The 15695-nt window shown below is 35.9% G+C and overlaps 1 protein-coding gene and 3 long non-coding RNA genes across 15 annotated transcripts; all 4 read right to left on the bottom strand.

The window, feature by feature from the left end:
• Positions 1 to 376: 376 nt before the first annotated feature.
• Positions 377 to 4430, bottom strand: LOC106087340 (uncharacterized). Of its 9 annotated transcripts, none has more exons than XR_009397440.1 (9): positions 4017 to 4429; positions 3729 to 3837; positions 3410 to 3671; positions 3284 to 3348; positions 2508 to 3013; positions 1368 to 2389; positions 1140 to 1313; positions 806 to 1085; positions 377 to 639 (listed from the first exon to the last, which is right to left on the bottom strand). It is a non-coding gene; the product is annotated as an uncharacterized LOC106087340 (long non-coding RNA). The 9 variants fall into 9 exon arrangements; XR_009397443.1 differs by having other exon boundaries at positions 377 to 1085; positions 3410 to 3506; positions 3592 to 3671; XR_009397442.1 differs by having other exon boundaries at positions 377 to 1085; positions 1368 to 1718; positions 2132 to 2389; positions 4017 to 4428.
• A 2910-nt stretch (positions 4431 to 7340) lies between these two features.
• Positions 7341 to 9696, bottom strand: LOC131995071 (uncharacterized). 2 transcript variants are annotated; one of them, XR_009397125.1, is made up of 4 exons: positions 8294 to 9696; positions 8066 to 8239; positions 7732 to 8011; positions 7341 to 7565 (listed from the first exon to the last, which is right to left on the bottom strand). It is a non-coding gene; the product is annotated as an uncharacterized LOC131995071 (long non-coding RNA). The 2 variants fall into 2 exon arrangements; XR_009397124.1 differs by having other exon boundaries at positions 8066 to 9696.
• Positions 9697 to 10537: 841 nt separating this feature from the next.
• Positions 10538 to 14467, bottom strand: LOC131995266 (uncharacterized). 3 transcript variants are annotated; one of them, XR_009397334.1, is made up of 7 exons: positions 13289 to 14467; positions 13001 to 13109; positions 12864 to 12943; positions 12682 to 12778; positions 12556 to 12620; positions 12186 to 12417; positions 10538 to 10682 (listed from the first exon to the last, which is right to left on the bottom strand). It is a non-coding gene; the product is annotated as an uncharacterized LOC131995266 (long non-coding RNA). The 3 variants fall into 3 exon arrangements; XR_009397332.1 differs by having other exon boundaries at positions 12186 to 12285; XR_009397333.1 differs by lacking the exon at positions 10538 to 10682 and having other exon boundaries at positions 12178 to 12285.
• LOC131995265 (uncharacterized) lies at positions 10805 to 12163 on the bottom strand. Its single transcript, XM_059363686.1, has 2 exons — positions 11929 to 12163; positions 10805 to 11858 (listed from the first exon to the last, which is right to left on the bottom strand). Exons 1-2 carry the CDS (start codon positions 11943 to 11945, stop codon positions 11090 to 11092), a joined length of 786 nt encoding a protein of 261 aa, XP_059219669.1. The 5' UTR covers positions 11946 to 12163; the 3' UTR covers positions 10805 to 11089.
• Positions 14468 to 15695: the final 1228 nt, after the last annotated feature.

Genomic DNA, 15695 nt, shown 5'->3' with positions numbered 1-15695 from the left:
TAAAATTATTAGAAAAAATACGGCAACTCTGAAAACAACCAGACGTACTTTTTTTATATCACGGAAATAAACTCAACAAATCCATAAATTTATTTGTAAATAAACAGTATATCAGGCATCTCATTTGCTAATTTTGCAAATAAGATGCCTGGCTCTATACCCCCCTAATAAAAGGCAGCACAGTGAAATAGCAGCGAATCTCAATGACTTGGAAATTCCCGACCTCAGGAAAAGACTGAAAAAACACAAACAGAGTGATGACAACCCATTTGGAATTCTGAGTGTTCTCAAACAAGTTGACGTTGCTTCAACTTCCACAGCAGCGTCCCAAGGAACCCAATCCAGCAATGGTAATAAAAGCAGCAACAACAACAACGATGGTGAGACAAAACCGAAATGGTGTCCATCAATTTTTATTTACAACGTGAACATCAAGGCTCTTGTTGACACCTTGAAAGAAACTATACCGAAATTTTCTTTTAAGGTAAAAAATATTAATATGAATAAAAGTAAATTATTTTGTTGCTGAACCATCTGTCCATTCTCCAATGATGGCACTTCTCCGAGAAAAAGGCATCCACTCTTACTCGTTTGCACCCAAGGAATTAAAACAGCCATCTTTCATTCTGGCTTCTAACACTGAAACGGAAGATATAAAGGCAGGATAAGATGAAGATGTCCCGAATACAATTGCAAAGGTTATGAAGTATAAAACTCAAAGGAGTACAGATACAGGTCTGTTTTTAGTTTCACTATTGCCGGGAAAAAACTTTCTCATATCTCTAATGTAAGAACTATACATTACCAATTTGTTTCGTGGGAAAAACCAAGAAAAAAATTCCGAAATTTAATGTAGAAGATGCCAACGATGGGGACACATCTCAAAGAATTGAAATTCAGCTTATAATTGTGTAAAATGTGATAAGGAGCATGGTCCAGGGGAATGTCAGCGTACAAAGGATGACTCAAGTGATCCCTTCAGCAACAACTGTGGTGAGACGGGCCATCAAGCGTTGCTGCCCTTAAGCAACGGATATCTAAGGCCATTGAGGAGAGGGAGCGTACCAAGGCCAATATAAATAGAGCTGTAAATATGTCCTAGGTAACACCAGTCCAGACATTCTCTAATTTATTCCAACCTTGTCTTACGCAATAAAGCGCCACAACAAAAACCACCACCAAGTGACCAATTTTTAAAATTGGCATCCCTTTTTCTGGATCCGGAAGATTTGACCTTGGAGCAAAAGGTCAACATTTTTCTTTCTTAATATTCAGACATGCCAAAACCCGAGGCCAAAGCAGAATTTTTGCGCCTGTTAAACAAAGGATTAATTATGGACTATAGGATAATGAAATTTCTAACATACAATGTAAGATCTCCTGTCGATATCAGTCGACAAATAGACCTAAAGGATACTCTTCATCTCAATCGAATCGGCATTGGCTTCATTCAGGAATGGCACCTAAAGATGGCATGAATGGAAAGACTTTACGGAAATGGCTTGAGGATAATAGCCTCGATGTGAGCTGCCTTTGTTACACTTCGCCTTCATATCCAAATGGTTCATAATTTTTAGATCAGTTTTTGTTAAGCTCACATCTATTGAACGGAACCGTGCCAAATTTTCACATTCTTTCTCTGATCATTTTCCTGTTAAGCTGACTCGTCGTGTTGATCAACCGGAACTTTTGATGATATCAGCCCGAATATATGCCTCCTATAAAGATACAAATTGGTCTAATTTTGTACAACATATGGACGCTGGATCTCTTCGCAATATGCCCCTTTCTTCATCGAATCTTGAAGATCACGAGATCGATTCCTTAATAGACGATTTCAAATTCTCTTTCAGTTCCATGCACAACGCCCATACCAAACCATACAAAACCTTATCCAAGGCAATAAATTTCCTCTTTATGAAAAGGCAAAGAAATTTTATAAAATTAAACACACATGGCAAAAGAAATTGAAAAATATTTTTCATCCAACGGGGAACCGGATAGGCAGTAGATATGTTGTGCTATCCAAACAAATTCAACTGATAAAGACTATTATTAAGGAGACGGTCAGCTATTTCGACGAAAGACTGCAGGAGATTAAACCTGGCCCAACTGCCAACTGAACATTTACCAAATATCGGGTAAAACAAAAGCTCCATTCTGCCATCAAATTGTACGGAACAATGATGTACGCACCAGCACCACCGGAATTGCGCACGAGTTCCAGGAGTTTTATTCTGAAACGTTCTGCCAAACACTACCCACACATCCAGTTGAAGAATTGCAATCCAGAATTTTGGCTTCACAAATGCCATTCCTCGTCACATTTATACCTTTGATGATGATTTTGGTGCTGTTCATAATCAAGATAATTACCACTTTGGCAACCCTGATTAAAAAGTTAAAGGTATTTTTCAATGTATCAATAATAAAAAAATCAGTAGGTTGGATGACATCTCAAATTTCATATTGAAAAAGTTACCTGATGCAACTATAAATTTACTCACCGTTATTTTTAATCATTGTATTAACAACGGATATTTTCCGTCTGATTGGAAAGTGGTGAAAATAATACCAATCAAAAAGAAATCGGATAGTATGCTTCCTTCCGATTATTATCCGATTTCCCTTCTATCAAACATTGGCAAGGTATTTGAACACCTCTTAAAAGAATAAATTGAAAATGGTTAATAATCAAACGAATACCTTATTATCAGTTTGGTTTTAGAAAAGCGCATTCTACTCAGCAAGCGCTGTTAAAGTTCTATAGTGATATTATCTCCACAACCAATACTGTATCGTAGCAATATCTCTTGACATAGAGAAGGCGTTTGATTCAGTTCGTCATATGGGCATATTGTATAAGCTTACCTTGGAAACGGATCCATTTCTTGCCAACATTCTGCGTAGTTACTTTCAAAACCAAAGATTTTGGGTGTATATTCGGGGCACATTATCAACATTTGGTTCTGTTAACAGCGGAGTACCGCAGGAACGTGTATTGGTGCCGTATCTGTTAAATTTATTCTTACATGACTTTCCTCACACAGCGTTTGATTCGCAGGCCATTCTATATGCAGATGATTGCCTTTTATATGTACATCACAAATCTCCCGAAATATCTCTTGAGAAATTAGCAGCTCATCTAAGGCGAATTAACCAGGATTATGAAACTTTGGGTATTAGATTATAATGCCGCCAAAACCCGGGCAATCTGCATACAGAATGCCTCTTTCATATGTCCAAGGTATGTGGCACCCCAGAGCAAGACAATACAACTTACCCTCAATGGAGTCAGCATTCCTGTAGAATCCAGAGTTGAGATTCAATACACATGCAAGAGAGATGCTACAGAGGACATAAAGAATTTTGGGTTCATTTTCCTTTATCCTTAACAACAAATACTTACCTCAGTCTACCAAGTTATTAGTGTATAAAGTGGCTGTGAGACCTGTGTTGACATACGCCTTTCCAATCTGGTCCACTATCTCACAGTGGCCAAAGAACTGGAAATTCAAGAGAAAAAAGTCTTCAGGAAATGTGTACAGCGAACACTACGAAAATCGCACTAAGAACAATTCCAATGCATACATTTATGACATTGCAGGCATTGAACCCCTATGTGCATATGGGCTCAAGTTGTCCAGAAATTACCTACACATGATAATGAACTAATAAGAGAGATTTATGGATTACAGGAGCATTTATCATGGACAGATTCTGCATACCTTTCTTTAGTTGCCATAATTAATGAAACAATTGACAACGAATCAGCCCCATCTGCCATGCCTGATTTTTTCTTTAAATCAACGTCTGGAACACACCGTGGATGAAGAACTAGAAGAAAGAAAAAGAAAAAAAATTAGACAATAACAATAACTTGCAACGAGCACAGCTCATATCGTTTTATTTCACATTTCATTTTTAATGTTACAATCAGAACAAAAAGTGGTCTGTCATTCGTTTATCAACATTTTTTTACATATATGTACATATTTACATACAATCAAACTCACCTGTGATATTTACACATTTTCATTCATTGTTTGATTATTTCATCTCGCTCTGTTAGATATAGTTATTTACAGACAATTGTTTTTTTGTTGTAGTTGTTATTTAGTTTTAAGCTATTTATTATTTTAACAGATACACTGCTCTGTAAAGAAACAGTAAAGCGCGTGAGCAAACGTTTTTTTTTTTGTTGTCAGTTTCAGTTTGTCACGATATTCATATTTATGCATTATATTTTCAAGCATGTAGCCTATAACATACCCATCGTGTATAAGAAAGAGGCAGTCATAGTTCTTAATGTTTTTAAAGTAATCGGAATAGAAGAAGACTCAATAAACTTTCACTTGACAGATTCTTATTATGTGTACCCACTGTTTTTCATTCCAAACTGAAATATCGTTTCATTATGAATTTAATGAACACTACAAGTTAAGGGTGATTCGCTTTAAGCAAAATTTTTCCATGATTACATTTTTAGGATAATAGGTTTTAAGGCAAAAGAACTTGCTGATTTTGTGCAGTAGGTCATTCCCTAATTAAGGCCGCTACTATATTTGGTTTCGCGTTGAAACTCCATATAAAAACACAAACGGAAAAAATTGCCGAAATGTGTTCGGTACTTTACAAGACACTGATACTACCTATGCTGTTATATGGTTCTGAAGCATGGGTACTTGTGAAAGCAGATGAGGCAGTGCTTGGAGTATTTGAGAGAAAGATTCTTCTTAAAATATATGGACCAGTTTGCGTAAACGGAGAATATAGGCGACGTATGAACCAAGAGCTGTATGAGCTGTATGACGACGATAGTTACACGCATCAAAACACAACGGCTGCGTTGGCTAGGTCATGTTGTCAGAATGGATGAAGAAGCTCCAGCAAAGATGTCTTTTGAAGGCAAACACGGTGGTACTCGCAAACCGGGAAGACCAAAAGCCCGATTGAAAGATCAAGTTGTGGGAGACACCTCGAGACTTGGTGTCAGAGATTTTAGAATGAGCGCAGAAGATCGAGGCGCTTGGAATGCTATTCTACGTTCGGCTAAAGGAACAAATATTCTGTCATAGCCAATTAAAGTATGTAATGTGTTCGTTTCGTCATAACTTGTTTTTTCACTAGGGAAAATTTACATTTCGGCACGCCCATTGAGAGCAAAACCACAGTCGCTGTGCAACGAGTCATTTTCGTATGCAAAATAAACGCGATCGCCAAACTTCTAACTGTAACTGAGTGCTTCTTAGTGTTAGTGATGTTGCTCACATGTATTTACTCTGGGTGGAAAAAAATAAGGTGTTTGTGGATATTTTTTAAATAAAAATAAATATACTCGAAGGAAAAAATAATATCTCTTTTACGACAAGCAACTCAATCAATTTCTACGAAATAATGAGGTTTGTGAAACAATGTGTTTTGCTTTTGGTCTTTCAATTACAACAACAATATTTGAATAAAAGTGGAAAATGCTGACAAAGACTTTTAGAATGTTGCCCTTATTTTACTTATAACAGTGGAAATACTACAAAATCTAATTATTTTTACAAATAAATGCTGAATTTGTCTCTTTTTTTAAATTGTTTCGTGTTTCATCATTTATTAATTACGAAGGGGTAGGTTTTGGTTGAATTTATTCCCCAGAACTGTTTTCGTAGAACAAACGTAAAAGTTTTCTGTTTTGAAACTGGAGAGTATGACCCAAATCCAGTCTGGAAGCCATAAATGGACTTCGTTCAAAAAAGTGCGCATACCAAATTAAAGGGGAGATCAGTACCTTTAATTTAATGCACCACACTTACCACAAAAAAAATTTTTCGTAGAACAAACGTTCAAGTTTTCTGTTTCGAAACTGGAGGGTATGACTCTAAATCCAGTCTGGAAACCATAAATGGACTTGGGTTAAAAAAAGTGTGTATACCAAATTGAAGGGAAGATCAGTACCTTTAATTTAGTGTACCACACATATCCCAGAATTGTTTTTTGTAGTACAATCTTGCCGGATTTATATTTAGAAATTGGAGGGCAGCACAGATACGGTTGATGGTAACATTGAACATAACTATACAAGGTGACATAACATTTTAAACCAATTTCTACTATAAGCCCAGTTCGCAACTCCGGTCAAATTTGCGCTCGCAAACACATGGTCCACACTTGTTGGATGATAAATTTGCATTTGTTAAAACTAAGCGATTTTATGTACAAATAAAATTATTAGAAAAAACACGGCAACTCTGAAAACAACCAGACGTACTTTTTTATATCACGGAAATAAACTCAACAAATCCATAAATTTCTTTGTAAATAAACAGTATATCAGGCATCTCATTTTGGGTATGTGTTCCACACATACCCCAGAACTGTTTTCGTAGAACAAACGTTCAAGTTTTCTGTTTCGAAACTGGAGGGTATGACTCAAAATCCAGTCTGGAAGCCATAAATGGACTTCGTTCAAAAAAGTGCGCATACCAAATTAAAGGGGAGATCAGTACCTTTAATTTAGTGCACCACACTTACCAAAGAACTATTTTTCGTAGAACAAACGTTCAAGTTTTCTGTTTCGAAACTGGAAGGTATGACTCTAAATCCAGTCTGGAAACCATAAATGGACTTGGGTTAAAAAAAGTGTGTATACCAAATTGAAGGGAAGATCAGTACCTTTAATTTAGTGTACCACACATATCCCAGAATTGTTTTTTGTAGTACAATCTTGCCGGATTTATATTTAGAAATTGGAGGGCAGCACAGATACGGTTGATGGTAACATTGAAGATAACTATACAAGGTGACATAACATTTTAAACTAGTTTCTACTATAAGCCCAGTTCGCAACTCCGGTCAAATTTTCGCTCGCAAACACATGGTTCACACTTGTTGGATGATAAATTTGCATTTGTTAAAACTAAGCGATTTTATGTACAAATAAAATTATTAGAAAAAATACGGCAACTCTGAAAACAACCAGACGTACTTTTTTATATCACGGAAATAAACTCTACAAATAATAAATTTCTTTGTAAATAAACAGTATATCATGCATCTCATTTGCTAATTTTGCAAATAAGATGCCTGGCTCTATACCCCCCTAATAAAAGGCAGCACAGTGAAATAGCAGCGAATCTCAATGACTTGGAAATTCCCGACCTCAGGAAAAGACTGAAAAAACACAAACAGAGTGATGACAACCCATTTGGAATTCTGAGTGTTCTCAAACAAGTTGACGTTGCTTCAACTTCCACAGCAGCGTCCCAAGGAACCCAATCCAGCAATGGTAATAAAAGCAGCAACAACAACAACGATGGTGAGACAAAACCGCAATGGTGTCCATCAATTTTTATTTACAACGTGAACATCAAGGCTCTTGTTGACACCTTGAAAGAAACTATACCGAAATTTTCTTTTAAGGTAAAAAATATTAATATGAATAAAAGTAAATTATTTTGTTGCTGAACCATCTGTCCATTCTCCAATGATGGCACTTCTCCGAGAAAAAGGCATCCACTCTTACACGTTTGCACCCAAGGAATTAAAACAGCCATCTTTCATTCTGGCTTCTAACACTGAAACGGAAGATATAAAGGCAGGATAAGATGAAGTTGTCCCGAATACAATTGCAAAGGTTATGAATTATAAACCTCAAAGGAGTACAGATACAGGTCTGTTTTTAGTTTCACTATTGCCGGGAAAAAACTTTCTCATATCTCTAATGTAAGAACTATACATTACCAATTTGTTTCGTGGGAAAAACCAAGAAAAAAATTCCGAAATTTAATGTAGAAGATGCCAACGATGGGGACACATCTCAAAGAATTGAAATTCAGCTTATAATTGTGTAAAATGTGATAAGGAGCATGGTCCAGGGGAATGTCAGCGTACAAAGGATGACTCAAGTGATCCCTTCAGCAACAACTGTGGTGAGACGGGCCATCAAGCGTTGCTGCCCTTAAGCAACGGATATCTAAGGCCATTGAGGAGAGGGAGCGTACCAAGGCCAATATAAATAGAGCTGTAAATATGTCCTAGGTAACACCAGTCCAGACATTCTCTAATTTATTCCAACCTTGTCTTACGCAATAAAGCGCCACAACAAAAACCACCACCAAGTGACCAATTTTTAAAATTGGCATCCCTTTTTCTGGATCCGGAAGATTTGACCTTGGAGCAAAATGTCAACATTTTTCTTTCTTAATATTCAGACATGCCAAAACCCGAGGCCAAAGCAGAATTTTTGCGCCTGTTAAACAAAGGATTAATTATGGACTATAGGATAATGAAATTTCTAACATACAATGTAAGATCTCCTGTCGATATCAGTCGACAAATAGACCTAAAGGATACTCTTCATCTCAATCGAATCGGCATTGGCTTCATTCAGGAATGGCACCTAAAGATGGCATGAATGGAAAGACTTTACGAAAATGGCTTGAGGATAATAGCCTCGATGTGAGCTGCCTTTGTTACACTTCGCCTTCATATCCAAATGGTTCATAATTTTTAGATCAGTTTTTGTTAAGCTCACATCTATTGAACAGAACCTTGCCAAATTTTCACATTCTTTCTCTGATCATTTTCCTGTTAAGCTGACTCGTCGTGTTGATCAACCGGAACTTTTGATGATATCAGCCCGAATATATGCCTCCTATAAAGATACAAATTGGTCTAATTTTGTACAACATATGGACGCTGGATCTCTTCGCAATATGCCCCTTTCTTCATCGAATCTTGAAGATCACGAGATCGATTCCTTAATAGACGATTTCAAATTCTCTTTCAGTTCCATGCACAACGCCCATACCAAACCATACAAAACCTTATCCAAGGCAATAAATTTCCTCTTTATGAAAAGGCAAAGAAATTTTATAAAATTAAACACACATGGCAAAAGAAATTGAAAAATATTTTTCATCCAACGGGGAACCGGATAGGCAGTAGATATGTTGTGCTATCCAAACAAATTCAACTGATAAAGACTATTATTAAGGAGACGGTCAGCTATTTCGACGAAAGACTGCAGGAGATTAAACCTGGCCCAACTGCCAACTGAACATTTACCAAATATCGGGTAAAACAAAAGCTCCATTCTGCCATCAAATTGTACGGAACAATGATGTACGCACCAGCACCACCGTAATTGCGCACGAGTTCCAGGAGTTTTATTCTGAAACGTTCTGCCAAACACTACCCACACATCCAGTTGAAGAATTGCAATCCAGAATTTTGGCTTCACAAATGCCATTCCTCGTCACATTTATACCTTTGATGATGATTTTGGTGCTGTTCATAATCAAGATAATTACCACTTTGGCAACCCTGATTAAAAAGTTAAAGGTATTTTTCAACGTATCAATAATAAAAAAATCAGTGGGTTGGATGACATCTCAAATTTCATATTGAAAAAGTTACCTGATGCAACTATAAATTTACTCACCGTTATTTTTAAACATTGTATTAACAACGGATATTTTCCGTCTGATTGGAAAGTGGTGAAAATAATACCAATCAAAAAGAAATCGGATAGTATGCTTCCTTCCGATTATTATCCGATTTCCCTTCTATCAAACATTGGCAAGATATTTGAACACCTCTTAAAAGAATAAATTGAAAATGGTTAATAATCAAACGAATACCTTATTATCAGTTTGGTTTTAGAAAAGCGCATTCTACTCAGCAAGCGCTGTTAAAGTTCTATAGTGATATTCACCTCTATTATGTATGTCGTAGTCACAACGAATTCCTGTCGTTTATTGTGCGGTGTTCAAAGCTCGCCGGTAAACCTGATTCAAGAAATTTTGGAGGACGAAGTTGATGGACACGTCAGCGAGGACAATGTAGAAGTGGATATCCAACCCAATACTTCCACTCGAAAAAGGAAGCAACGAACTGTGGACAAAAATGTACTTCTGGATCAACAGCTTAAAATTCAGACAAGTTTATATGAAATATATATTCTTATGAAATATATATTCTTATGAAATATATATTCTTAGTGTTGCTGCCAGCCGCAAAGTTTTAGGCACACATGTTGATCTGGAGGGATCACGAAGTTTTTGTGAAATTGTCCTTAGAACGTACCGAAAAGACGCTTTGTTCAGTCTAAAATTGCTTACAAATCTGCAAAAAAATATTGATAATTTGGGAGAAACGTGAAAGGAAACATACTTACTTTGAACTTGGAAGGGAAAATATGTTTGACTGAATTCCTATCTGCCTGCGATAACAAATAAGATTATAAGCATTGGTTTCGTCTTCTTCGTCAGAAGATGAAAAATTTGCAACACTTAGCATTTTTATTTTACTTTTTTACTTTTTATTACGAAACGTTTAAAAAGCCGGCAATTGTAACTCAAATATTTTCAATCAGCTGATGTTTTTATCACTGGGTAGTTCAGAATTTATTAAAATATGTAGGATACGTCTATTACAAAAACACTCACGTCATTTTTTTTACATAATACCAACGAAATGTAAATTCGAGTTCGACTACGACTGCTCTCGAAATTCGACTACGACATACATAATAAGGGTGATTATCTCCACAACCAATACTGTATCGTAGCAATATCTCTTGACATAGAGAAGGCGTTTGATTCAGTTTGTCATATGGGCATATTGTATAAGCTTACCTTGGAAACGGATCCATTTCTTGCCAACATTCTGCGTAGTTGCTTTGAACACCTCTTAAAAGAATAAATTGAAAATGGTTAATAATCAAACGAATACCTTATTATCACTTTGGTTTTAGAAAAGCGCATTCTACTCAGCAAGCGCTGTTAAAGTTCTATAGTGATATTCACCCTTATTATGTATGTCGTAGTCGAATTTCGAGAGCAGTCGTAGTCGAACTCGAATTTACATTTCGTTGGTATTATGTAAAAAAAATGACGTGAGTGTTTTTGTAATAGACGTATCCTACATATTTTAATAAATTCTGAACTACCCAGTGATAAAAACATCAGCTGATTGAAAATATTTGAGTTACAATTGCCGGCTATATAAAAAATAACACAAAAGGTATCCTATACCCATGGCAATTAGGAACTTAACAGCAAAATAAAAAATGGCACTATGCATAAAAACACACAAATCATAAGAATTCTTGAATTCTGGCTTTTTCTATCTCAATTTTTTGTTGTTTGAGGGTTATTTCTTCCGTTCTCAATTTCAATATGTTGGTCCTATAGTTTTCTTTATTTCTAATTTGTTCTTTGTATAGCCTAAGTTTTTCCTTTTCCATTTTCAATCGTTCTTCTTGAACTTTATAATTTTTGCGACTATACCTCTCGATTTCCGACAAACTCTTTTTTACTTCTTCATATAAACTTGTCTGAATTTTAAGCTGTTGATCCAGAAGTACATTTTTGTCCACAGTTCGTTGCTTCCTTTTTCGAGTGGAAGTATTGGGTTGGATATCCACTTCTACATTGTCCTCGCTGACGTGTCCATCAACTTCGTCCTCCAAAATTTCTTGAATCAGGTTTACCGGCGAGCTTTGAACACCGATGGATGGGCATTCTGGACTTACAATAGAATTGATTTGCAGTAGTCCTGCTACTGCCTCCTCCAAAGGTGTCAACAACTTCTGGTTGAAAATGCCTCCACCAGTTGCACGGCTTTCCATCTTATTGTGCACGATTTTCTTCTTAACGCTGCTCTTCATATCTGCCCATACCTTCATCCAACCTTCAGCCTCACGTGTGGGAGGGCCTAAACTATTCAGCTTCCTTTGCAAATTATTCCACTGCTCTTTAATGGACAACTTGTCTGTGTTTTTATGGTATCCTTTAGCTATATTTGGGTTTTGACACATAAAATCCACAAGAGCTTCAAATTGTTTTGGTGTCGTTTTCTTTATCCTTTAAATATGTATAATTGAATAATTTTAGGTAAACAATGCACAAATGTTTGATACTAAGACAGACTTACGTTTTGCTGTTATTCATTTTTCTAATTATTTTTATTCAGTTTTTGTAATTTTTAATCTTGTCACTTGAAAAATTCTCTACGACTGTTTCTGTCGAATTTCTCGTTAAAAAACGGCATACATAATACCAAAAAATGTAATAGATTTTAAACATAGTCGCATTTCAGGCGAAAAACGACATATGTAATACCATTCACAATAAACGACAGGAATTCGTTGTGACTACGACATACATAATAGAGGTGATTATCTCCACAACCTTTCAAAACCAAAGATTTTGGGTGTATATTCGGGGCACATTATCAACATTTGGTTCTGTTAACAGCGGAGTACCGCAGGAACGTGTATTGGTGCCGTATCTGTTAAATTTATTCTTACATGACTTTCCTCACACAGCGTTTGATTCGCAGGCCATTCTATATGCAGATGATTGCCTTTTATATGTACATCACAAATCTCCCGAAATATCTCTTGAGAAATTAGCAGCTCATCTAAGGCGAATTAACCAGGATTATGAAACTTTGGGTATTAGATTATAATGCCGCCAAAACCCGGGCAATCTGCATACAGAATGCCTCTTTCATATGTCCAAGGTATGTGGCACCCCAGAGCAAGACAATACAACTTACCCTCAATGGAGTCAGCATTCCTGTAGAATCCAGAGTTGAGATTCAATACACATGCAAGAGAGATGCTACAGAGGACATAAAGAATTTTGGGTTCATTTTCCTTTATCCTTAACAACAAATACTTACCTCAGTCTACCAAGTTATTAGTGTATAAAGTGGCTGTGAGACCTGTGTTGACATACGCCTTTCCAATCTGGTTCACTATCTCACAGTGGCCAAAGAACTGGAAATTCAAGAGAAAAAAGTCTTCAGGAAATGTGTACAGCGAACACTACGAAAATCGCACTAAGAACAATTCCAATGCATACATTTATGACATTGCAGGCATTGAACCCCTATGTGCATATGGGCTCAAGTTGTCCAGAAATTACCTACACATGAAAATGAACTAATAAGAGAGATTTATGGATTACAGGAGCATTTATCATGGACTGATTCTGCATACCTTTCTTTAGTTGCCATAATTAATGAAACAATCGACAACGAATCAGCCCCATCTGCCATGCCTGATTTTTTCTTTAAATCAACGTCTGGAACTCACCGTGGATGAAGAACTAGAAGAAAGAAAAAGAAAAAAAATTAGACAATAACAATAACTTGCAACGAGCACAGCTCATATCGTTTTATTTCACATTTCATTTTTAATGTTACAATCAGAACAAAAAGTGGTCTGTCATTCGTTTATCAACATTTTTTTACATATATGTACATATTTACATACAATCAAACTCACCTGTGATATTTACACATTTTCATTCATTGTTTGATTATTTCATCTCGCTCTGTTAGATATAGTTATTTACAGACAATTGTTTTTTTGTTGTAGTTGTTATTTAGTTTTAAGCTATTTATTATTTTAACAGATACACTGCTCTGTAAAGAAACAGTAAAGCGCGTGAGCAAACGTTTTTTTTTTTTTTGTTGTCAGTTTCAGTTTGTCACGATATTCATATTTATGCATTATATTTTCAAGCATGTAGCCTATAACATACCCATCGTGTATAAGAAAGAGGCAGTCATAGTTCTTAATGTTTTTAAAGTAATCGGAATAGAAGAAGACTCAATAAACTTTCACTTGACAGATTCTTATTATGTGTACCCACTGTTTTTCATTCCAAACTGAAATATCGTTTCATTATGAATTTAATGAACACTACAAGTTAAGGGTGATTCGCTTTAAGCAAAATTTTTCCATGATTACATTTTTAGGATAATAGATTTTAAGGCAAAAGAACTTGCTGATTTCGTGCAGTAGGTCATTCCCTAATTAAGGCCGCTACTATATTTGGTTTCGCGTTGAAACTCCATATAAAAACACAAACAGAAAAAATTGCCGAAATGTGTTCGGTACTTTACAAGACACTGATACTACCTCTGCTGTTATATGGTTCTGAAGCATGGGTACTTGTGAAAGCAGATGAGGCAGTGCTTGGAGTATTTGAGAGAAAGATTCTTCTTAAAATATATGGACCAGTTTGCGTAAACGGAGAATATAGGCGACGTATGAACCAAGAGCTGTATGACGACGATAGTTACACGCATCAAAACACAAGGGCTGCGTTGGCTAGGTCATGTTGTCAGAATGGATGAAGAAGCTCCAGCAAAGAAGTCTTTTGAAGGCAAACACGGTGGTACTCGCAAACCGGGAAGACCAAAAGCCCGATTGAAAGATCAAGTTGTGAGAGACACCTCGAGACTTGGTGTCAGAGATTTTAGAATGAGCGCAGAAGATCGAGGCGCTTGGAACGCTATTCTACGTTCGGCTAAAGGAACAAATATTCTGTCATAGCCAATTAAAGTAAGTAATGTGTTCGTTTCGTCATAACTTGTTTTTTCACTAGGGAAAATTTACATTTCGGCACGCCCATTGAGAGCAAAACCACAGTCGCTGTGCAACGAGTCATTTTCGTATGCAAAATAAACGCGATCGCCAAACTTCTAACTGTAATTGAGTGCTTCTTAGTGTTAGTGATGTTGCTCACATGTATTTACTCTGGGTGGAAAAAACTAAGGTGTTTGTGGATATTTTTTAAATAAAAATAAATATACTCGAAGGAAAAATGAATATCTCTTTTACGACAAGCAATTCAATCAATTTCTACGAAATAATGAGGTTTGTGAAACAATGTGTTTTGCTTTTGGTCTTTCAATTACAACAACAATATTTGAATAAAAGTGGAAAATGCTGACAAAGACTTTTGGAACGTTGCCCTTATTTTACTTATAACAGTGGAAATACTACAAAATCTAATTATTTTTACAAATAAATGCTAAATTTGTCTCTTTCTTTAAATTGTTTCGTGTTTCATCATTTATTAATTACGAAGGGGTAGGTTTTGGTTGAATTTACAACAACATACAGGTTTCAGTACGACCCAAACACTAACATTTGTGTGTACACATGCGCTGCTAAATTGTTTGATGCCATATTAATTTTTATATGTAAATGGCAACATTTTGGCCAAAGAAACCCAAAATCAAATCAAATCAAATGTGGTAACCTTGTCAAACCACCGAAAGAACGATTTTCGGAAAATTTTCAACAAAAAAGAACGTGGTACCAGCCTCTACTTATGAAAATATTTTAATAAAAGTATTATGTTATCATTAAGATTTTTGTAGTGTTTCAAAAAAGTAACCGTGAAAAACCTGTATTTTTACCGGTGGAAACGAATTTAGTACCAGCCATTAGTTGACATGTTAAGGTTGGTACTGTATTCAGTTTTCGCGGTGAAACTCCATATAAAAAAATGAGAGGAAAATATTGAAGAAAAGTGTTAGTTTCGCTACAACTCGTTTTTTTCATCTAGGGGAAATTTACATTTCACGTCGCCCAAAAAGAGCACAACCATTGTTAATTATTTTAAACGTTGTCACATTTGTACAACAACATAAAAACCATATGGTCAAAACGCCATCTTGCCATCAAGCTGATCGACATTTTGCCAACACAAACCAATAAATGTTTTTTCCGTGCAAGATAATTACTATGCCTAGAGACTATGCCTAGACCGTTTAAATTTAAATTCAATGAATTATTTATTAATTTTTATGGCATGAAATTTACATCATAACATGCCTGACTGGAACTAATGACTGGAACATGCTTTTCACGTTAATTTTTTGAAATACTACAAAAA

This window comes from Stomoxys calcitrans, chromosome 2, assembly GCF_963082655.1.
Source record: "Stomoxys calcitrans chromosome 2, idStoCalc2.1, whole genome shotgun sequence".
Taxonomy (NCBI): domain Eukaryota; kingdom Metazoa; phylum Arthropoda; class Insecta; order Diptera; family Muscidae; genus Stomoxys; species Stomoxys calcitrans.
This window is presented reverse-complemented; position numbering and strand designations above follow the sequence as displayed.